Consider the following 25129-nt stretch of genomic DNA (forward strand, 5'->3'; position numbering starts at 1 on the left):
TTAAACATCACAATTGGATCACCCTTAATCCTCTGTATATAAGGGAATACAAGTTTATTCTATGCAACCTATCCTCATAATTTAACCCTTTTAGCCTCGGTATCATTCTAGTGGATGTGTGCTATACCCACTCTAGAAAGAATTAGATGGTGAGCAGCTTCCTACTCTTTTTTTTTTGATCCTCATTTTAACAAGGCAGCTTCAATCCTTTCCACACGCACTGTTTGTTGTAATATGCCTTTAAGGGATAGCAGCATGCCATCACTAGAAGGGAAGTGTCATGTTATCCAGTTTCAGTTCCACTTTGGTCTGTGTGCAGAACATAGCACACTCAGCTCTGCTACTGGTGTCTTCAAGTTTTCTACCTTTGTATAAATGTTCTTAGGAGCCTAGTCTTAATAAAGGAACCCAGGACATGTTTACTTATGAATGATTGGTGCCTTTATATCATTACAAAAACACGACATGATGCTCAGTCAAACATTATGGCAGCAAGATCAAGTACAGGTGCGACATGGTGAACAGCCTCAGATTGTGCTACATGGCATGAGATGAGCCTTGATGCTTTGGTCAGACCACAATGAAGTCGCAGCATTGGAGAGTGTTGAAAACAGAGTGCTGACTGCTCAGCGGGGCTTTGAAAACATGGGGGCCAAGATAGGCTCAGATAAAGAGCTGGTAAGCAGACAGGTCCCTCGTGGAGAGATTGTCAGCTCCATGACTGGGGCAGTGCATTGAGAGGACCAGCTCAGTCAGGGAAGGTGAGTGACCAGGCAGTGGGCTGGATTGATAGTGAGTGAGGGAGAGTCAAACAAAAACAAAAAACCCATCATAAAATCAGACTAGAGAAGGGTGCGATTATAACAGGTGGCTTTATTGCTGAACAATAAATTGAAAATAAAACAAGGAGGAAGATCAAAGGGATATTGTCAAAATGTCCACAAAATTCCCCAGTTTGAATCGGAATACATCTGACCTACTATCCGAATTGAAAACGTTTAAACAGCGTATAGAGCTCTGGTTTTTTTTGATTCAGGTGTGTCTGAACCAGACAAGCAAGCTGTAATATTTTGCTTAGCAACTGGGAATGAAGGTCTACACAGGATGAACACGTCAGGATTAACAGCAGAAGAGCTAAAGGATCCCCAAAAGTTATGGACTACATTGGAAGACCGGTTCAGAATCAGGTTAAACTTCCATATCCATCGACTAGCGTTCATGGAACTTCAACAACAGCTACAGAATCCATAGGCCACTCCATCGGGTGATACAGAGAAAAGGATACGCACTGTGATTTTTCAAATGCAGAGCTAGCAGACAGAATTGTTGAATTGGTGATCACATCCACTCCCATGGAAGCAGTCCAGAAAGATCTGCTAGACAAGCCCAAACCTATAGCATCGCAGAGCTGTTCATGGATGGACGTAAATATGAAGCGATCCTCACAGGTCAATGAAACTTACCGGTCCTAAGCACAACCACAATTGTTGACGCACTCATTAGAACATCCAAACTTAGTAAGACATGTGGAAGGTGTGGCCTTCTGCACACTCCAAGGAAATGCCCAGCTCTCCACCAATCCTACAAGGCATGTGGCAGAAAGGGCCATTGGCAGTGACAGGGCACTAGAGCAAAGGCTGATGCAGCTACAAAGAGCCGTGCACTGATCCAAACAGACCAATCACAACAGGTACCTTCACAACAGGTACCTTCACGCAATAAGAACGACCATCTGGTGCCCCATAAGAAACATAGGGCAGCTTTTTCCAGTTGGCGAGCAGGGGCGGGCACCACATGCCGACGTGTAAAATGATGCGCGTTGATGTCGGGCTTGCATCCCGACATCACCGCGCGTCATTCGGATCTTCCTTTTGGCGGGTACGCACCGGAGGCGACTGCGGGCCCGCCGAACTATCAAAGGCCTGTTAAGGCCATTTAAAAACCAATTAATGTCACCATCAACGATGCCCACCCAGCCTTGAGGTTGGCGGGGGGGCAGGCGAAGAGCCCGAGGTTGGCGGGCGGGCGGCGGGGGGCAGGCAAAGAGCCCAAGCAGCCTTCGCGCTTTTCATGAAAACTCATCCAGGGGCGGGATGAAGTTTCAAGAAGGTTTTATTAAATTAATAAATAAATTATGCTCAATTCACAAACATGTCCCAGCTCATGTGACACTGTCACTTAAGGGGACATGTCTGAATAATTTAAATCTTTCTCTTTTTCTAATTTCAATCTGAACTTAATCTCCCTGAGGCAGCTCCGTGCCCTGGAGATTTCAGCGCTCCTCCGTGCGCGTGCGTGAAAGAGCGCCGGCCCCGACAATTCCTCCTCCTCCTCCTCCTCACCCCCACCCCCCCACCCGCACAGGTAGCACTGAGCGCTACTGGGCGCACTTTACACCGGACGGGCCTTAATTGGCCTGCCCACATAAAATGACGGCGCGCAGCCAATTGCGGGTGGCGATCGGCTCCATGCCCACTCCCAACTGGCCCACCAGACAGGCAGGAGATTCTGCTCATAGACACCATCGCACCACTCAAGGTGTTTGCCAAGATTCAAATTATCTGTCCCAAGAAAGTTGGTAACAACTGGCCAAGACTGACACAGGGTCAAGTGCCAACATCCTACCTCTGTGGATTCTGAAAGATGTGTACCCACAGTCACGGAATGCCATGACAAAACCAACAACCGTGAAGTTTTCGCCGTACAACGGTTCACTAATTCCATGAGCAGGATCTGTAGTTCTGGAGTGCAAGTACAATCAGTCTTCCTGGGTGTCACAGATGTTCTACATTATGGAGACTAAAGGCCCAGCGATTGTAGGTCTACAGGCATGTCGTGACCTCCCACTAGTAACAATCCATGGAATGAGTCAGACCTCATCCGGCAGATCAACCTCAGAAACTACTCCTACCACCTCAGTTCATGACCTAACATTGAAATATCCAGAATGTTTCAATAAAATTGGCAGTTTCAAGGGAGCTGCAACATTACACTTGCAGGAGAATGCAAGTCTGTCAACTGATCTGACACATTTTGCACAACGTATAAGAAAGTGGATTTTTTTTAATATGTTGGGAATATGGTGATATTCTGTAAAGATGGGTTTGTGTGTGTTTGTGTGTGTGTTTGTGTGTGTGTGTGTGAGAGCGTGCTTGTGTCCATGATTAATTAAATGGGAGAGAAGGTTCATAGAGACAGCTTGCCTGTGAGAGTTGAGACAGAAAATGGTAAAGGAGCTAGATGTATGCATTTGTAATGAGAGGCTATGGTGAAGTTTAATTTACAAGTAAATATGTTGGGTTTGAAATTTGCATCATGAGATAAGTAAGTGCTTGACTTTTTAGCAGTTGAATTTCAAAGGGGAGTTAAAGGGACTTCATAAGTAAACAAAGGATGGCTTTTTAATTTTACTTGACCTGAAAGTGGAGAAAATAGGAAAACATGAAAGATCTTCATATTTTGGAAAAGTTGAGTTCAAAGAGATGTTGAGAGCAATGGAATCTAAGATGAAAGGGAGGGAAGATATTTAAGGAAATATGTTTAACTGAGTGGTGGTGGCTGTGTGGAGGAGATGTCCTGAGACCAGCTCTATGCAGAAGGTGTGAAAACTGAAACAGCCAGCCAGTGAGACCAGAAAAGTCTTTGTTTCAGAAAGCAGGTTGATTCTGAACTCTCTTGGATTTCCACAGCAGAGTGGAAGAGAATGAGAAGTCATGTGGTATACCTTTACTAAAGTAACAATAGTTTTTGCCTTGGGTAATATTACTGGATTTTTAGAGTTAAAAATCTATAAGGGAGCTGTTGCCAAATAGCTTACTTGTATGTTCTGACCAAGCGGGGGTTTTAGGGGGATGTTTTTTAAGACTGTATTAACTGTGTAACTTTAATCTTTTATGCTTAAGCACTTTTTTTTTCTTGTTAATAAACCATATAATTTTAAAATCCTAAAAGTGTTACTGGAATTCTATGCTTCTGGGATAAGCAGTTTTTCCCTCATTTTCAAAATACAAAAAAAAAAGGTTGTGATCAGTGAGACAAGTTTCTCTCTGGGATTTGACTTGTTCAGCAAATAACATCAAATGTGGTCATAACAGGAGCTACAGGAAAAAAACGGCAAAGTTGCAGTTAGGATTAGCCACAGGGGCGAGGAAAGCAGACGTGTTTGCAGTAATAGCGCAGCATTTGAAATTGGAACGGATACCCGAAACTCGTGGAGTTACAGCCGGAGGTTGCAAATGAAGAAGCTTGAACCTGAACAAGCAATGGAACTGAAAATAATTTGAATTGGAGATGAAAGAGAAAGAAAAAGAAAGAGAATTGGAATTGAAAAGGCTGGAGGCAAAAGAAAAGGAAAAGGGAAAAAGTGAGGGAAAGAAAAATAAAGAGAAAAAGAAATACAGAAACTTGACCTCTAGAGGGAGAAATTAGCAATGGTGGAAAGAGAGAAGGAAAAGGATAAGGTTGGGTGGGGAATAAAAGTTCTAAACTGGGGAAAGGCTAATTTTACTACGAAGAGATACAATTTGGCCCAAGTGGACTGGGAGCAGCTACTTGCAGGTAAAACGGTGTCAGAGCAGTGGGAGGTATTCAAGGAGGTAATAGTGAGAGTACAGGGAAAATATGTTCCCATAAAGACAAAGCGGGGGGACCAAGTCCGGAGAACCCTGGATGTCAAGGGATATGAAGGTTAGGATTAAGAAGAAAGGAGAAGCTTATGGCAGATACCGAGGGCTCAATATGGCAGAGTCCCTAGGGGAGTATAAAAAGTGCAGGGGGGAACTTAAAAAGGAAATTAGGAAAGCTAAGAGAGTGCATGAGAAAGCATTGGTGGGTAGAATAAAGGAAAGCACAAAGGGTTTTTAAAAAATATACAAAGAGCAAGAGAATAACTAGGGAAAGAGTAGGGCCAATTGGGGACCATAGAGGTAATGTGTGTGTGGACCCGGAAGACGGGGTTACAGTCCTCAATGAATACTTTGTGTCGGTCTTCACAATGGAAAAGGACGACGCAGGTATAGACATCAGGATATTAAAGGAAAGGGGGTACGAGCAGGTTTAGTGGCCTTAAAAGTGGATAAATCCGCAGGCCTGGATGAGATGTATCCCAGACTGTTGAGGGAGGCAAGGGAAGAGATATCAGGGGCCCTGGCAATAATTTTCAAATCCTCTCTGGCCACAGGTGAGATGCCAGAGGACTGGAGGACTGCTAACATTGTCCCATTATTAAAAAAGGGAGGAAGAGATAGACCAGGAAATTACAGGCCAGTCAGTCTAACCTCGATGGTGGAGAAGTTACTAGAAAGAATTCTGAGGGACAGAATATATCTGCACTTGGAGAGACACAGATTACTCAGGGATAGTCAGCATGGATTTAAGGGAAGGTCGTGTTTTATAAATTTGATTGAATTTTTTCAGGTGGTAATGTTGATGAGGGTAATGCATTTGATGTGGTCTACATGGACTTTAGCAAGGCCTTTTTATAAGGTCCCTCATTGCAGACTGGTCAAGAAAGAAAAAGCCCGAGGGATCCAAGGCAAAGTGGCACATTGGATCCAAAATTGGCTGAGAGGCAGGAAGCAGAGGGTGATGGTAGAGGGATGTTTCTGTGACTGGAAGTCTGTTTCCAGTGGGGTTCATCAGGGCTCGGTGCTGGGGCCCTTGCTGTTTGTGGTGTACATAAATGATTTGGACTTAAATGTAGGGAGTATGATCAAGAAGTTCGCGGATGACACGAAAATTGGTAGGGTGGTAAATAGTGAGGAGGATAGCTGTAAACTGCAGGAGGATATCAATGGACTGGTCAGGTGGGCAGAGCAGTGGCAAATGGAATTCAACCCGGAAAATTGCGAGGTAATGCACTTGGGGAGGGCTAACAAGGCAAGAGATTACATGGTGAATATTAGGACCCTGCAAAGTACTAAAGATCAGAGGGACATTGGTGTGCCTATCCACAGATCCTTGAAGGTAGCAGGGCAAGTAAATAAGGTGACTAAAAAGGCCTATGGGATACTTGCCTTTATTAGCCAAGGCATAGAATACAAGAGCAGGGAGGTTATGCTGGAATTGTATAAAATGCTGGTTAGGCCACAACTGGAGTACTGCATGCAGTTCTGGTCACCACATTATAGGAAGAATGTGATTGCACTGGAGAAGGTGCAGAGGAGATTTACCAGGATACTGCCTGGGCTGGAGGGTCTGAGCTATGAGGAAAGATTGGATAGGCTGGGGTTGTTTTCCTTGGAGCAGCGACGGTTGAGGAGGGACCTGATAGAGGCGTATATGATTGAGGGGCATAGATAGGGTGGATAGGAAGACACTTTTCCATTTGTAGAGAGGTCAATAACCAGTGGGCATGATTTAAGGTGAGAGGTAGAAGGCTAAGAGGGGAGTTGAGGAGAAATTTTTTCACCCAGAGGGTGGTGGGAGTTTGGAATTCACTGCCTGAGAGGGTGGTTGAGTCAGAAACTCTCGTAACATTTAAGAAATATTTAGATATCCACTTGCATTGTCATAGCCTCCAGGGCTATGGGCCAAGAACTGGGAAATGGGATTAGTGTTGTCAAATCTTTGTTCACCAGCACAGACACGATGGGCCAAATGGCCTCCTTCTGTGCTGTAAATGTCTATGAATCTATGAGTCTATGGGAAGGAAAGAGAAAGGGAATACCGGCTTAAAAGGCTGGACCTTAAAAAAGGGACCTCAGATGCTGAGGAATGTTCTGATAGTGAAACGACCACCTTCAACCCAAAACCCAGTGGGGAGATGTTTAAATTTGTACAAGCGCTTCCAAAGTTTGAGGAGAGGGATGTAGAGACATTCTTTATCTCAGTTGAGATGATAGCCAAGCAAATGAAATGGCCACAGGAAAACTGGACGTTGCTTTTACAAAGTAGGTTGGTAGGTAGAGCTCATGAGGTATATGCAACGCTCTCAGAAGAAGTATCTGTGGATTATGAAGCAGTAAAAAGGGCTGTTCCGAGTGTATATGAGTTGGTTCCTGAAGCGGACAGGCAGAAATTTCAGAATGTAAGGAAACAGTCTGGACAGACTTGTATTGAGTTTGAGGGAGTAAAACAAAGTAATTTTGACCATTGGATATGGGCATTAAAAGTAGAGACAACATATGCAGCTCTTAGAGAAGTAATTCTTTCGGAAGAATTTGAAGATTCACTTCCTTCGGTAGTTATACCCCATGTGGAAGAACAGAGGGTTAAAATGGCTAGGCAAGCAGCGGAGATAGCTGATGATTATGAGCTGGCCCATAGATCAAAACATGTTTCCCGTCGCCCTTTTAAATCCGAGAAGGATTGGAAGTGGGAAGGTAAAAGGAAGGCAGGTATTCAGGGAAGAGAAGCAGGGAATTCTCAGGAAATTTCTCCTCAGGCCAGAAGGGAAGGTGCTGAGGGTGGTAGTGACACTGGAAGACTTAAATGTTTCCATTGTAATAAGGTTGGGCACACAAAATCAATGAGTTGGAGGTTACAGGGAAAACCTATTGCAGTAATTGGAACTCAGAACAGTCCTGGAAATAAGACCACTGTGTGTTCAGAGATCTAGAAGCAAGAAAACCCAGTGGTTTGTGTATGGGCGGAGCAGGGAGAATCAGTGGTATCTAGAGAGGTGGGAATGTGTTCACAACTTACCAAGGGAGCTCTGAAGGGCTGATTACAAAAATGTTTAAAAATTTTATATGCGGAAGGGAAAGTCTATCCATGTGTACAGGGTGGAACAGGCAAAGGTATCAACATTTTAAGGAACGTGGGGGCTAGTCAGTCCTTAACATTATGAGATAGTGCTATATGTTGTCCAGAGGGGATATTGCAGGAAAGAGTATTAATAAGTGGAATTCATGGAGATACTAAACATATTCTATTGTGTAAGGTAAATTTTAAAAAATAGGTTGGAAACAGGTGAGGTGATTGTTAGAGTAGTGGAAAAATTATCCATTACAGGGGTTCAATTCATCCCAAGGTAATGATATAGCTGGGTCACAGGTGTTGGTGATGCCTTCTGTAGTCGAGTAGCCTGTGGAGATGCAACCAACAGAGGTGTTGCAGAAAGACCATCTTGGATTGTTTCCAGATTGTGCAGGAACGAGATCGCAAACTCACAGGTTGAAACAGGAAGAGGGAGAATCGAAAAGAGAGGGGAAGGATGTTGACATCCAGTTCGTTGGATCTGCATTTGAAAAGGTTGTTCAGGAAGAGAAGGTGGGAGAGAGTGAAGCTGAAGTGTTTCAGATCAGTGAAATTAATAGAGTTACAGCAGAAAGACCCAGGAATAAAGCAGTTATACCAGGCAGCTTATTCAGAAATAGAGGCAGAATGTACGAAAGGTCAAATATTAACCTGTATTCCTCTTTTTTCACAGATGCTGCCTGACCTTCTGAGAATTTTCCAGAATTTTCTGCCTTCATTTCGGTTCACTTCTTCTCCGTCAAGTTTTTGACGTTGCCTCAGGACATTGCCATGAGATTGGTCAGGTAGGGTCTACGGAAAACACTTATACCCCAGCTGGAGATCTGAGTTAGTTTCTGAATAACCTCAGGAGGGATATATTGTCTTCGGAGAGGACACAACGTGGATTAACCAGGGTGATACGGTGGGGAGGGGCATAAAGGGTTAAATTACAAGGACAGGCTGCATTGACTAAGCTTGTGTTCCCTCGAATATAGGAGATTAATTGCTAATCTAATTGAGGTGTTAAGGTGTAGGCTGCATAAGCCCAGGCCAATCCCCTCGAAATTGGTACTTCTGGCCTCCATTTTGCACCTGAGAAAAGCAGTGCATGATGGGGCCCAATTTCTCTTCAATAACTCTCACGCAGATAGACACGCAGGATTTTAACATCCCTTGAAAGGAGTTTCATTGCCTTGCTTTGTGATTTGAAAGTCAGTTGCTTCCAAGAGAGAGGAAGGTTCTGTCGGTTATCAGAGGTGACCATCGCTGTGACTGTGATTTGGGGAGAGGATGGTGAGTGCTGACAGACAGGATGAGAGGAATCGGCCTGGATTAAGGAGGGCTGAAGTGATTGGAGCAGGCATGAAGAAGAGGGCCTCAGCGTTGAACAAGGAGCCTGATTTGACAGCCAGTCAAGACAGGCAAATTTGTACAAAAAGCACTTCAGACAGAAACAGAAGGCGAGGTCACAATGGAACAGAGACAACAAGAGAAATGCTAATTACGGGGTGAACTCATTGACAGAAGAACTACATCCAGGGAATATAAATGTGAGTGCTAGGAAAATTGAACAGGCTGGGGCACATTTCTTTAGAGGAGAGAAGGTTGAGATGTAACCTGATAGAGTCTTTCAAATTCTATAGGGGGTGGGGGTGCCGATGGGTGAGATAGGGAGATGTTGTTTCCACTTGTGGGGGGAGTTCAAAAATCTCGGGGCCATAAACGTGTGATAGTTACTAATAAATCCGAAAGGGAATTAACAAGTAACTTCTTTACCCAGTGATTTGAAGGGGTGCATTGCAGATTCACCAGAAGGATGCCGGGGATAAAAGGATTACATTATAAAAGCAGTTTGCATAATCCAGGTTTGCATTCCCACGAGTATAGGAGATTAAGGGGTGAGATATATAGAGTGTTTCAAGGTGATTAAAGGATTTGATAGGGTAGAGTAGAGAGAAACTACTTCCTCTGGTGTGAGATGGTGGAAATCTGGAACTCTATCCCCCAAAAAAGCTGGTGGCTGGGATCAATTGGAGATTTAAAAACTGACACTGATAGATTTTTGTTAGGTAAGGACATTCAGGATTACAGAACCAAGGTAGGTGTTATAGAGATGATTTTTCCAGGCAACTTTTCTTGGTGGAAATATTGAGCTTTATTTACAAGACAGCAACAGCAGCTACATCTGTGCATCAAACTCCATAACTAAAGAAGACTCTCTTCCTAGCAGTCCCCCATGCTGCTAACCCATTGGTTTACACAGATTATGCGCTCTTACAACACTGGATTATTCTTAAAGCTGCTGTTCTACGTTTAGCTAAGTACTACAGTAGGTAAATGGAATAAAGATACAGATCAGCCACAATCTATTATTGAAACAAGCTCGATTGGCTGAATGGCCTTGCTGGCTCCTGTCAGATAAGTAACTATGTCACTTTTTCTTTGAAAGCATGAGGTCCAAGGGAGACATAAACGTGGCAAGGTTTACAAACATACTTTGAAAGAAACCAACTATTACATTTTACACACATCCCCTTTCACAACCTCAGGATGTCTTAAAGTGCGTTACAGCCAATGAAGTACTATTTTGAAGTGTAGTCACTGTTGTGATGTAGGATACACCGCAGCCAATTTACACACAGCAAGATCCCACAAACATCAATGTGATAATACTAACGGTACTTTGTTCAAGAAATACATTCACAACCCAAGGGCTGGAATGCAGTGCAACCTACATCGGAAAATTCACATATAGATTAAGTAATCAGGTTAAAAACATGTAACAATCATGTAGTAACAAAAACATACAAGCAAATTCAACAGGTAAGTGGTGGGTCACACAGCAAAGGAACGGTAAAACTGAATTAAAAGAGCTCTCTCAGTACTGCCCCTCCAACAGCACAGCGCTTCCTCAGTACTGCCCCTCTGACGGTGCAGTGCCCACTCAGTACTGCAGTACGGCCCCTCCGACAGTGCAGCAGTCCCTCAGTACTGCCCCTCCAACAGCACAGCGCTTCCTCAGTACTGCCCCTCCGACAGTGCAGTGCCCACTCAGTACTGCCCCTCCGACAGTGCAGCAGTCCCTCAGTACTGACCCTCCGACAGTGCAGCAGTCCCTCAGTACTGACCCTCCGACAGTGCAGCAGTCCCTCAGTACTGACCCTCCGACAGTGCAGCAGTCCCTCAGTACTGACCCTCCGACAGTGCAGCAGTCCCTCAGTACTGACCCTCTGTCAGTGCAGCAGTCCCTCAGTACTGACCCTCTGTCAGTGCAGCAGTCCCTCAGTACTGACCCTCTGTCAGTGCAGCAGTCCCTCAGTACTGACCCTCTGTCAGTGCAGCAGTCCCTCAGTACTGACCCTCTGTCAGTGCAGCAGTCCCTCAGTACTGACCCTCTGTCAGTGCAGCAGTCCCTCAGTACTGACCCTCTGTCAGTGCAGCAGTCCCTCAGTACTGACCCTCTGTCAGTGCAGCAGTCCCTCAGTACTGACCCTCTGTCAGTGCAGCAGTCCCTCAGTACTGACCCTCTGTCAGTGCAGCAGTCCCTCAGTACTGACCCTCTGTCAGTGCAGCAGTCCCTCAGTACTGACCCTCTGTCAGTGCAGCAGTCCCTCAGTACTGACCCTCTGTCAGTGCAGCAGTCCCTCAGTACTGACCCTCTGTCAGTGCAGCAGTCCCTCAGTACTGACCCTCTGTCAGTGCAGCAGTCCCTCAGTACTGACCCTCTGTCAGTGCAGCAGTCCCTCAGTACTGACCCTCTGTCAGTGCAGCAGTCCCTCAGTACTGACCCTGTGACAGTGCAGCACTCGCTCAGCACTGACCCTGTGACAGTGCTGCGCTCCCTCAGCACTGACCCTCCGACAGTGCAGCACTCCCTCAGTACTGACCCTCCGACAGTGCAGCACACCTTCAGTGCTGCATTGGAACCATCAGCCTGGAGCAGGACTTGAACCCACACCTTCCTGTTCCAGTAGAGGGGAGAGCTACCACTGAACTTTAGCTGACACCTCCTCTGTCATTTTACCAGTGAACTGTCTTGTGCAGTAATAACTGAATACCTCACTTTATCCTGATCACTCCACAGTGGGTGCGATGCTGGGAGGGGGGAACTAATAATACTTTGAGGTGGTTTTGTTATAAATCTTGATTCGTCTTTCAGTTTTTGCTGTGATTTACATATTCATTTCCTTTGTGTGCAATTTGAAACTAGCTTCATTTTGCATTAAGTCAGCTCTGTTGTTAACATCGCCCTGCACTTGTAAAATGAATTCACTGGTGATGACACGATCTATGTAAATCATTGTGGGTGAAATTCGCCTTGGGAGGCATCACACAATGGGTGACAGGGAATCAGCAGCTTGTGTTACCCCCCACCTGATTTTATATTGCATTGGCCTCAACGCAGTTTTCCCAATTCCCAAGAAATTTGTGCTGGGAAACAGATTCCAGGTTCCTTGTCCAGGCTTGGCTTGAAATTCCAGGAGTTTTGTCGGTTAAGGAGTTATCTGATCGCAATCTTTAAAATGCTCAAAGATTCAACAGATTAGATGGAGGGTACCTATTCCCTCTGGTGGAGGAATCCATAAGGAACATATGAAGAGATGTGTAGCAAAGGTGAGTTAGTGGAGTTTGAACACAGATCTGCTATGATCTGGTTGAATGGTGGAACAGTCCTGAGGGGCTGAATGGCCTCCTGCTCCTGCTCCTGCGGTCCGGCTCTTCCTTAAAGGAATTCAACAGATCAGCATCCACTGCTCTAACCGGAAAGCTTGTCCACAGGCCCACCCTCTCCTGGGGGAGGAATACACTGAGAACTGGATGTCCTGGTCAGGATCAGTTCCCTATAGGTAATTCCCAATGAACGCTGTTGGTGTGGTAATGTGGTGGTAATGTAATTTCACACTCAGCGAGTATTGGGGAAGGCAAATTGGGGTAGGCCATATAGTTGTTGTATTCCAGAAAACCAGGAGGTGAAGAATGGAACCAGGGCCAACCTTTACGTACCTTTATCAGCATTTATTTACAGAGTTACACATTGCAAACATACACCTCCTAACCCAAGCACCACACTTTCAAACCAGTGTCTATTTATAGGAGCACAAGTGAATCCCCAGTTAATACCCACCATCTGCATAGCAGGAAATACAATTAATATACAATTCACAATAATTGGCAGCCAATCTGCTACTTTATGCCGGCCTTTAGCTCCCCTGAGGCAGCTCTCTGCCTTCCGGGAGCTCTCTCGAAGTGTTCCCCCACGCCCACGGTAACATCATCACCTGCCCCCTTTCCCACTCCACCCCAGCAGCGCTGATCTTTACAGCATGTGTTTCACCCTGGCTGGCTGTTAATTGGCCAGCCCGTGTGAAATCCCAGTCGGGGGCCGATCGTGGTCAGGGGCCCGTTTCCTGGCTGCTCCCGGGCCCGACAATCGCATGCGCCCAATGACTGAAAAATTCAGGCCAGAGTGTGCAGGTTAGACCAGGTAAGAGCAGGTCTGGACTTGGTTGATTTGTTTGGATAGCCAGGGTACCCCTTTGGAGAGGTAAGGAACACTTTTGGATATGGTCCAGGAATAACTTTGGGAGTGGTAAGGCACTCTTTGGAATTGTTGAAAGTGAACATGATTGCGCACCTTTATACTCTCAAACTCATTGGAACTGTCAAGGAACTGTCAAGTTGTCAAGGAACTGTCAAAGAATACTAGGTGAATTGGCATGGAGCGGATAAGGGCAAAGGGTGATGGTGGGTATGGGTTAGCATGAGATGGTATTAAGTTAGCATAGGGGTTATGAAGGGCCAAGAGGATGTGGGGGGCATAAGGGGTATGGGAGCCATGACTGGTGAGTAGAGCGGCATGGGTTGGCAAAGAGGATATGAGGGGCCATGGGGGTGGGTGGAGTCAAGGTGGCATAGGTTGGCATTATTTCCCTGACAACTTTGAAAGTTTTGCCTACGTCTATGTTGATTGATCCATCTCCGGGCGTGGTGGCTGAACCATAAAGCTCAACAAGATCCCAATTTTAACTCTTTGCCCACGTTTGTTCAGAGCGGTGCTGGTAACAGAGGTGATGTACAAGGCAGAAAAATGCACACAGGCCCAGGAGGCTCGATCCCACGAGGTTCCTGTCCAATACGAAGCCTACACTAAGCATATTTCATCGAAACCAAGTATATTGTGAGGCGATTTGTTGTATTTAAATGGCAGGAGGTGTTCCTTTTCCCAGTAAATAGTGGATCTCCAGAACAGGTTATTGGCTTATCTGGTGCACACCGATGACTCTCTGAATTCCTTGAAGTGGGAGCTGAGCCTGTTTCTGGCTGGGTTACATATCATCTCTTACAATAAGGGAATTCAGGAGCAGTGCGGGCTCCTGGACTGGTTTTGCTTGCCCTAGGAGACTTGGAGGAGAATTTTCAATATTTTTTCCCCCACATTGGTCTGGGTTTTTAATCAGATCTTTTTAGCCTCTCTTGGCAGGTTATGTGGTCTTGGTAGAGTCAGAGAGTGGATATGTTCTGATACACAAGCTGCATTAGTGTTGGAAAGGCCGGCTGAACCGGAGGGTCATTAGCAGCCCATCGCTGTTTGTATTCTTAATGCAGGGTATAAAAATTTCACCGCACCTATTCCTTCATCATATTTTGATACAGATTTCGGGTGAGCGGTAATGTAGTTGTGCCAATGCCACAATGTATTACAGGGGGTTGTATGCAGGACGGGAGAGCAACCTTGGCAGCCAGGGCCCAAGTAATTCTTAATGCAACTCTGAAGCCATAGCCCTCGTTCAGGGAGGGTAATTAACTCACCTCAGCTTCCTGCTCCTTACTGCCCACCAATGACTCCTCCTGGGAAGTCCAGGTCGGCAGACTTGCAACAGACCTCAGGGTCAGTCTTGAGTACGATGCTTGCTGTGAGCAAGTGATGCTGAGACTAATTGTCTAAGATCACATCCAGGCAAGGTAGACCAGAGATAAGCTGTCAACCTTGGAGCCTTGACCCACCTCCCTGGAAATTACATGGCTGGGGGCCTGGAGGGGAGGGAAGGAAAGAGGCAACAAATACCAACATCATCATCAACATCCTGGGGGTTTCCATTGACCAGAGCTGAACTGGACCAGCCATATAAATACTGTGGCTACAAGAGCAGGTCAGAGGCTGGGCACTCTGTGGAGAATAACTCTTGTCCTGATTTCCCACAGCCTGTCCACCATCTACAAGGCACAAGTCAAGAGTGTGATGTAATACTCTCCACTTGCCTGGGTGAGTGCAGCTCCCACAACACTCAAGAAGCTTGACACCGTCCAGGACAAAGCAGCCCACTTGATTGGCACCACATTCACAAACATTCACTCCCTCCACCACCAACACACAGTAGCAGCAGTATGTACCATCTACAAGATGCACTGCAGCAACTCACCAAGGCTCCTCCAACAGCACCTTCCAAACCTGTGACCTCTACCATCTAGAAGGACAAGGGCAGCAGACCGATGGGAACACCACCACCTGGAAGTTCCCCTCCAAGCCACTCACCATCCTGACTTCTAAATATATCGCCATCCCTTCACTGTCGCTGGTTCAATATCCTGGAACTCCCTCCCTAACAGTGCCATGGGTGTACTTACACCACATGGACTGCAGTGGTTCAAGAAGGTAGCTCACCACCACCCAAGGGCAATTAGGGATGGGCAATAAATGCTGGCCTCTCTAGGGATGGCCAAATCTCAGGAATGAGTAAAATAAAGTATCTAGTCATGATGCTCGTGACATCAGGGTTTGTGGGGAGGATTTGATGGGGCAGCAGGTCTTCTCCTGTCCATTAATTTCCAATGTTTGGAAAAATCAGAGGTACCTGAACCGGTGAATTGTGTGAGAAAATTAGAATCAGAAACAAGTGAAACATAATAATTACACAATGTTTGATGGTAGAATCCTGGTATTGGTAAATGGGCCCATTGGAGCAAGAGGCTCCTGTTAGACTGCATTCGGCATCACAACTACTTTGACAAAGAAGAGATTTGAAATGTGAGGCTCACTGGGAGTGAAATTGGTTTTGAACCAGTGGGCATTTTCTGTCTGATTTGTACTCTTTCCAATACTCTTTCCCACTGACCTCAGTTTCAACCCCCTCTTTCTGGCGCAGGCACAATGGGCTAAATGGCCTCTTTCTGCGCCATAACTTTTCTATGGTTCTATAGAATGATGGGTCAACACAAATGCCATTTTCCTTAATTCCTCACGCTCCCCTCTCACCATAATGGAGCCTAAGACCCTCAGCAGGGCACATCAGACATTTTCCCACTTACTTCCCTTCAGACCCGTAGCTGTTCATGCTTTCCTCGATGGACTCGTGGCTGGCTTGCCGCAGCGTTCGGCTCGGCATCTCGACAGCAAGCCCTGTCTCCGTGCTGCGTTGGATTGCACCTCGTAGTTTTCGGCCATCTCCGTCTATGAAAATAAGACGAATCTGTTAGATAGTGCCGGACTTTCATCCCTCAGGATCACCTGACACCTAATCCTGTTTCCCAGACTGACCTTCCCAAGGTGAATCATTAGGGCAGTCAAACCCAGATAACTGGAGAATGCCCTAGTCAGGGATTTCATGCAGGCATTATTTATTTAACTGGTGGCACTGTTGACACCATTGAGCTCCCGGTCCACCAATTGGCCAGAAGCTCTTGGGGTTGGGGACCCATCTTTTAAAGGGACAGCAGCCCTAATGGCAACTAATAACTAATTTGTTTCCAGGCAGCCAAATAATAAGGCCGGAATCCCACAAACCACTGTGGTAGGGTTGCCGTACCCCACCCAACACCACCCCCCACCACCAACCCAACCACCCACACCCCCTCCCCACCAGATTAAGGACCCGTCACTGGGACCCTGACAAAAGTCCGGCTGTCATGTCTCAAATTACACATAGACTGTGTCCTGAGATGTTACTGTTTGAAAGGAATCTATTTAATTTGCATTTGAATGAATCGATACGATTTCCACCATCTCCCTCAGGAGACAGGAGTATGGAGATTGCTTGTGAGGATTAGTAAATGATTAGTAAATGTTACCTAATCTAACTACCAGAAGGTGATGTAGATGGACCTTGGTCGTATTTTGTCTAACGACGCCTATGTGGCCATTGCTTTCAGGTATTCTACAGAGTCACCACACTCCTGATTCTAGTTCAGACCCATTAAATAAAGTGACCACTGCTGTGACTGTGCCAAGCAGAGCAGACTACGTAAGAGAGGCCACACTCTCACTCAGGCTCTGGCGCAGCAGGGTCAGAGAGGCAAGCCCTGGAAAAGGGTGGGGATATGTGGAGGTGGTGACAGTGGGCTGGAGGGGCCTTGCAGAGGGCCATTGAGGGCCCAGTTAGGAGGGATCCCCACCCCAAGCCCACAGCAAACCACCAGAGTTCACCGGGCACTCTCCCCATACAGTAGAAGGCCGCACTGGTAAAATGCCAGGGTAGCGGCTATTCCACATTCCCTCACCATTCTTTGAGCCCACCCCGCAGCTCATCCCTCGAGGGCTGGTAAAATACAGCCTAACATGTGATGAGTTCTGCTTGGGAGGAACAGGTGACCTTCGACCTACGGTTCCCAAAGCTCCCCACCACTGGGGGTTTCTTCACCTCACGTCTGGCTCTGTTGTGCACTCATTGATTGAATGGGATCACTGTGATTAGTTAACAACTCCACTATCATTGTTTCATGTGATCACCAGGATGGTAAAAGGAGGATTAGATGGACTTTGGTCTTTTATCTCCTCACGATGTCCATGTATCTAAGACACTAAACTGTTCGGTAGAAACAATGACAGAACAAACAGAAACCAACCATGTTACTCCAACCTGCGGCAACTTTACTTCATTTGACTCTGGGGGCTTTCAATTCCATAATATTTATCAATATTAATTTGCTCTTCATCTATCATATTCAAATGCCCAGTAATAAAAGTGAGTCAAGAAATGAAAGTAATTACAGTTCAGCATTTTCATCTTCAAGTGACTCACAACAATTATGTAATTGATTTATTAACAATCACTAATAACTGGATTCAAAGGAGTCACAGTCTCTACAGGAATAGAACAAGCCAAGATTCAATGGTTTGGATAGAATAGGTCCTGTCACAGAAGGGAAATTATAGTTATGAAGAGGGACTGGGAATATTTCTACTGGCAAAGCCTAGAGGATAATCAGTGGGGTTTTGGAAATACAAGTAGGCATAAATACTCCGCCTGAGAAAGTTAGTGAAGAAGAAAATATTATATCAGGCACTGTGTTAGCTGTGGCTCATTTCATGGCTTGCTTCTGAATCTCTTGCTTCTAAATCATAAGGTTCATGGTTCCAAGTTCAGCCCAGAGTTTGAGGACAAAAATTAAGGTTGAAGCTCCACTGAGGGAGTACTGCACTGTCAGGGGTGCTGTCTTTTGGATGAGATGTTAAACTGATGCTCCATTTGAGGCTCGGATGGCCATAAAAGTCCCCGTGCTGCCATTTTGAGGAAGAGCAGGGGAGTTCTCCCTGGTTTTCCTGGCTGATGTATATCCCTCAATCAACATCACAAAAAGCAGATTATCTGGTCATTATAACATTGGTGTTTGTGGGACCTTGCTGTGCACAAATTCGCTGTTGAGTTTCCCACATGACAACAGGATCTACTCTTCAAAAGTACTTCAAAGCACTTTGCAGCCAATGAGGTGTCTGGCGGTTGTGAAAGGCACTATATAAATGCAATGTTTTATTTATTTCATGACCTCAGGATTGAGACAGTTTTTTAGAGGATTGGTGAAATGTCTTCACACAGAGAGTGGTGAAGCTTTGGAATTCTGGTTTAAGGTTAATGGCTGAGACAGAAGCTATGTCAAGATTGGGTTTGACTGGTGGATGAAAGAAAGGGTGATGAAGGAGATATAGGGACAGGGTGGGCAAATGTGATTCAGACTATTTGCCAAGGGGAGTGTGAGCAGAGATATGGACTGGTTGGGCTCAAGATCTATTTCATGTATTGACACTGTTATTAACCTGTTTACTCAGAGCACAGTTCCACAGATCATCAGCACCTCATCCAATTGCCCTTGTTCGTAGATGATCCCAAGCCTAGGGAACCATCACAGCCACTGTCCACACAGGTCCACTTTCCAGTGCCTATCACTGGCTTATGGTCAAGTGTGGGAGCTCCAGTTGTCTTCTTCACATCCAGGTCCCAGGCACTGAGGTCAATTGCAGGTACCCAACCAGTGCCTGAAGGTCTGTGCAATCAGATCTTTGCTTACTGAACAAATAGGTGAATAACTCACCCACAATCAGGTCATTGCTAATTACATTTGGAGCCTGTCTTTGGTTGAGGAAATCAATTGGCAGAAAGACTGTCAAGGCACAGTTTGTGTTAACGCTTTGATTCCCAAAGCTGCTTTATTCAGCTGTGGGAATCGGTTGCGTGGGGCAGTCTGATTCTATACAGAAAGCATAGTTTTTGCTGCCTCCAGACACAACAATTTGAGTATTGCTGATGGGTAACCCACAATCTATGCTCCTTTAAGCTCTTCCAAAGCTCTGCTACACTTTATCCCAACTCTCACCACCCCTGTGCTCATTGGCACCCAGTCCAGCAATGTTTCAATGTTAAAATGTTACATTAGAAGTTGAGAGCTAGGGGCAGGAGTAGATCATTCAGCCCATCGAGCCTGCTCCACCATTCAACATGATCACAGCTGATCCTTGGCTTCAACTCCACTTCCCCATCCACTCCCAAATCCTTTGATTCCCTGACAGACCAGAAATCTGTCTATCTCAGCCTTAAATATATTTAGTAATGGAGCATCTAGAGCCCTCTGGGATAGAGAATTCCAAAGATCCACAACTCTTTGAGTGAAGAAATTTCTCTTCATCTCAGTCCTAAATGATCGGCCGCTTTATCCTGAGACTGTGCCCCTATGTTCTAAAGTCCCCAGCCAGGGGAAACAACCTCACAGTGTCTACATTGTCAATCCCCCCTTCAGAATCTTGTATGTTTCAATGAGATCACCTCTCATTCTTCTAAACTCAGGGAAATATAGACTCAATTTTGATCTTTATGCTCAAATCCATCAATGGTTTCATTCCTCACTATAATCTTCTCCAGCCCTAGAACCTTCCTCTCGATCTACGCACCTTCAATTCTGACCTCTTGTGCTTTCCCGATTTCCTTTATATCACCATTGGCAGCCATGCCTTCCGTTGCCTGGGCCCTAAGCTCTGGAATTCCCTCCATAACTCTCTCCACTTCTCTCTTTCCTCCTTTAAGATGCTCATTAAAACCACCTCTTTGACCAAGCTATTGGTCAGTTGTCCAAATGTCCTGCTTTGTGGCTCAGTGTCAAATTTTGCTTGATAATATTTCTGTGTTGTGCTTTGAGAGAGTTTAGTATGTTAAAGGTGCTATATAAATGCAAATTTTTATTGGTCACTGCATGAGCACCTTCTCACAATCGACCTTGCCCTTTATAAAAGACAGTGGGTTAGAAATGTGTCTACATCCTGCCCAATTTAACAGAGAAATGGAGAGTGCCTAATTACACAGGTGCTGGTACCATTGCTAAATTCATAGGACCCAGGTTTTTTTTATCCATTCACGGGATGTGGGCTTCACTGGCTGGGCCAGCATTTATTGCCCGTCCCTAGTTGCCCTTGAGAAGGTGGTGATGCGCTGCCTTCTTGAACAGCTGCAGTCCCTATGGTGCAGGTACACCCACAGTGCTGTTAGGAAGGGAGATATGGAGGGATACGCCAGTCGCTCCTCTCAGGTCTCCACAGGTGACCTCTGTGGGATATCACAAGCCAGATCTTGGATTTCCCACAGGTGCAGGATGCAATCGGCTGCACTCACATAGCGCCCAGATCTCCGTCGCAACACACTGGTCAACTTCATCAAGAGCTTCCACTCACTGAATGTGCAGCTGATGTGTGACCACCAGAAATGCATCCTGCAGGTGTGCGCACGGTTTCCAGGGAGTGTGCACAACTCCTACATCCTCAGTCGGTCACAGATCTTCCAGGGTTCACAGAGGCTGCAGGGTTGGCTCCTTGAGGATAAGGACTACCCGCAGAGGCCGTGGCTGATGACACCCGTGCAGCAGCCTCAGACTGCAGCAGAGTGAGTAATGAGGCTCATGCTGCAGCTCGCAACTTGGTGGAGCAAACCATCGGGATGCTGAAGATGAGGTTCCGGTGCCTGGACCGATCTGGTGGATTCCTGCAATACTGTCCATAGAGGGTGTCACACATCCTCATTACCTGCTGCGCCCTTTACAACCTGGTGCTGCAACAGGGAGAGGAGCTGGCTGAGGAGGAGATGGAGGAGCTGGAGGTCTCCTCTGATGAGGAGGATGCCAACAGGAATGAGGGTGAGGAGAGGCGACAATGACGGGGATAAGGCCCTCGCACTGGCTAGACGAGGCAGCCACACTCATAAAAACAAAAAACTACTGCGGATGCTGGAAATCCAAAACAAAAACAGAATTACCTGGAAAAACTCAGCAGGTCTGGCAGCATCGGCGGAGAAGAAAAGAGTTGACGTTTCTGCCGAAGGGTCATGAGGACTCGAAACGCCAACTCTTTTCTTCTCCGCCGATGCTGCCAGACCTGCTGAGTTTTTCCAGGCACACTCATAGCTGCTAGATTTGTGGAGAATGATAATGACATGCAGTGAATTGACCCCATACATCCTCACATCGCATCTGTGAACATTTGACTCCAGTCTGGCTTATCACAGCACCAATACCCTCTGTGAGAATGCTCCTGTCATGGAGATGCAGTGGAGGCCCTAATAGTCGCTCGATTGCAGGAGGATGATGACGACAGGCATTGAGGACACTCCATAGATCTTCACACAGCCTCTGAGAATGTCTGACTCCTGTCTGGCCGAGGGCAGCTCACTTGCGCTCTGTGATCAGGGTCATATCATAGAGACGCAGCCATGAAACTTTAGGAGCAGCTGATTCTTTGTCTGCCTTCAGCACCTGGGCCCTTCAGGAGCTGGAGTACAGCATCACTGGTCACAGATGCTGAAGAGATGGGGGCCAGTCTCAGCTTAAAGGTGCTGAGAGCACAGGGAGAATGAGGGAACTCTGTGGTGCCTGCCCACTACATTCTGACAGCAATGACCAGCACCGTTGAGGTGCAGGCATCAGTAATGTGTCCAGGGAGTGTGAGGCTGGACCATCACTGTGGTCTGAAGGTTACACACTGCACAGGGAAGAGGCCCTGGACTGAGACACCTGCCTTTATCTTGTGCAGAAAGGTTTCACATCTGAGTGACACGAACACTGCTCATCAGAACAAGGAGCCTCAGGCAGGGAGAGATTCTTGGGAGTTTATTGATAATAGTGAACAATATGTACAAGTGATTAACACCCGTGCCCAGGCTGTGCAACTAATTCTTCATAACTTTCCTAACCCTGCCGCTACGTCTTGGTGCTCCCCGGACATCCACAGCAGAGGTAGAGGCAGCCCGCTGACTGCTACACCCTGTCTGTGATGACCTTGGCAGGCGTCCTCTATAGGGCCGAGACCTGGAGGGCCCCAGCCTGCTTTCGGGGTCCTGCTGTGTGGCAGTGGCACCCTCCTCAGCCTGTGGAGCTGGAGCTCCTGAGGTCACAGGCAGAGGGGATTCAAATGGGCCGGACACTCCCAGAGTCGCTTGGGTGGATGGTCCCAGAGTGTGCACCTTCTAATCCTCCTCCCTATGGGTGCCCGAGGGCCCCAGGCTGACTCCTTGAGGAGAAGGGGTAGATGGAGTGAGATCAAGCTGCCCTGTACCCCTCTCACACACACACTGTTGGAGGCCAACTATGGCGTCAGCGATGGAGTTCAGCCTGTGCAGCAGTGCAGGAGCAACGTCCTGGACCAAGGTCTCCATGGCGGCCGCCATCCTGCCAGTGTTGACCTCGGTGTGTTGACAATGCCGGCGCTATCACCTCAGAGTGAAGACAGACGGACGCCTCCATCGTGCCTTACAATCTGAGGGGTGCAGCGGACATCCCTTCCTGATGTTCCCGAGCTGCCTTTGCAGCTCCGGCAACTGTGACATAACCGAGTCCAGAGGCTCATCATCTGACTCAGACTCAGCAACGTTCTGGCCTCCAGCAGTCCCCCGAGTGCCGGGGACCTGGGAAGTCCCGGCCTCCGCCTGCTGTGGATCAGACAGTGTGATGTGCTCACCAGATACTCTAAAGCTAGGTCCCACCGAGGTGTGTGTCTCTGCGCTGGTGGAGGGTGTGGGTGAGGCTGTGACGGGATTTCAGGGAGGGTGCCTCCAGATTCCTCTTCAGAGGTTTCTTCGGGATTTGATTGGAGGCCCTGGGTCATGGACTCTGTCGGCTGTTTCCCAGATGTGCCTGTGAAAGCTACGAGAGATAATCAGTGCATGGCAGTGGCCTGTGAAACAGGACACATCACTCACAGCCTGGTTGTCTGATGGATGTTGCACTGCTGGATCCTCACTTGGTAGAGCAGCGCCGACCTCACTGTCAGCACAGGACCGGTCCCGGTCATCGCTGGCCAGCTGGATGGCTCTGTTTTCAAAGTCTGTGAGGACCTTGATTTCAAGCATTCCCCACCGGTAAGTGACCTCTCCCTCTTGTTGTGTGCCAGCTTGTCCTGCATGGATAGAGATGGAGAGAGTATAAGCAGGATGCCTGCCAGGCCAGATGATAAGTATGCCTGGCCTGTGTGGGTGGTGAGTGGTCCCATGGACAGGATGAGGACAATGAAGGTGTGTATGTTAGAGTGGTGGTGATGTCCCTTGAACTGGCAGTGAGTGAGGGTCCTGTGGGTGTGTGATGGGTTTGTGAGTGTGTGAGTCGGGAGTGATGAGAAGAGTGACTTACCCTGGTGGAACGGAGGAGATCATTCACCCTCTTGCGGCACTGGGTATCTGTCCTCTTTTGAAAGGAGTTGGCGTTGACCACCACTGCCATTGCCTCCCAAGCCGGGTTAGTGCTGTTGCTGCCCATCCTGCGGCCAGACCAGGGGTAGTGGACATCCCGGGGGGGCCTCCTCGACATCCAAAAGGTGTTCGAGGGACACGTCGCTGAACCTGGGGGCTGCCGCCTTCTTCAGTTCCAGGGCCGTGTCTCCCGGGCAGCAGGGGTGAGCTGGAAGCGCTGGTCACTGAGCTTGTGGCTGGACTTTAGACATGGTGCCCGGCGTGATGCAGCGGCGAGGTGATGGCGGGCGGGCGAATGAGAGTCCGCTCACCATAGAAACAGCGTGTTTCCCGCGAATGCATAAATAACGTGGCAGGTTTGGGATGATATGGGGTGAAAACCCACCATCGCGTCCAGCAGGTAAAACATTGTTAGACCCACCCGCTACTGCATTTCGTGCAAACCTGGAATGATTCCACCCTTAATGTTCAAGCCTATAAACCTCTTAGTTAGACACTAAACAAAGCCTTACAAGTATTGCCCCCCTGACAGTGCAGCACTCCCTCAATAATGCCCCTCCGAAAATGCAGTACATACTCAACCTGCCCCTCTGACAGCATAGTGCTCCCCAGCAGTGACCCTCCAACAGCACAGTGCTCCCACAGTACTGACCCTCTCCCAGTGCAATGTTCCCTAATGACACCCCTCTGACAGTGCAGCATTCCCTCAGTACTGCCCCAACAGTGCAGCTCTCCCTTAGTACTGACCATCCAACAATGCAATACTCCCTACTGCTTTTCTGACAGTGTAGTGCTCCCTCAGTAAAAACCCTCCAACAGTGCAGCCTCCCTCATTACTGATCCCCTGACAGAGCAATGCTCCTTCAGTACTGACCCTCCAACCATGCAGCACTCCCTCAATACTGACACTCTGACCACGCAGCACTTCTTCAGTACTGACTCTCCCACCATGTAGCATTCCCTCAGTACTGACCCTCCGACTGTGCAGCACTCCCTCAGTATTGGCCTCCAACAGTGCAGTGCTTCCTCAGTACTGACCCTCCAACAGTGCCTCATTCCCTCAGTACTGACCCTCCAATAGTGCAGCACTCCCTCAGTACTGACCCTCCCAAGTGCAGCACTCCCTCAGTACTGACCCTCTGACAGTGCAGCACTCCCTCAGTACTGACCCTCTGACAGTGCAGCACTCCCTCAGTACTGACCCTCTGACAGTGCAGCACTCCCTCAATACTGACCCTCTGACAGTGCAGCACTCCCTCAGTACTGACCCTCTGACAGTGCAGCACTCCCTCAGTACTGACCCTCTGACAGTGCAGCACTCCCTCAGTACTGACCCTCTGACAGTGCAGCACTCCCTCAGTACTGACCCTCTGACAGTGCAGCGCTCCCTCAGTGCTGCACTGAGCCTGTTAGTTGCAATCTAGTGCTCAGGTCCCTGAAATGGAGCTTAAATCCACAACCCTGATGTCGGAGGCAATTGTGCCATTCACTGAGTCACAGGTGACACAATCCGAATT

The 25129-nt window shown here is 47.4% G+C and overlaps 1 protein-coding gene across 1 annotated transcript in view; it reads right to left on the reverse strand.

Annotated features, from left to right (window-relative positions):
- Positions 1 to 25129, reverse strand: part of rims4 (regulating synaptic membrane exocytosis 4) — a 109355-nt gene that overhangs the window by 43793 nt on the left and 40433 nt on the right. The window contains exon 2 of the mRNA XM_078554831.1: positions 15988 to 16129. Within this exon, the coding sequence (XP_078410957.1) occupies positions 15988 to 16129 (142 nt within the window). The remainder of the gene's footprint in view (positions 1 to 15987; positions 16130 to 25129) is intronic.

The sequence above is a fragment of the Cetorhinus maximus genome, chromosome 13, assembly GCF_964194155.1.
Source record: "Cetorhinus maximus chromosome 13, sCetMax3.hap1.1, whole genome shotgun sequence".
Lineage (NCBI taxonomy): Eukaryota > Metazoa > Chordata > Chondrichthyes > Lamniformes > Cetorhinidae > Cetorhinus > Cetorhinus maximus.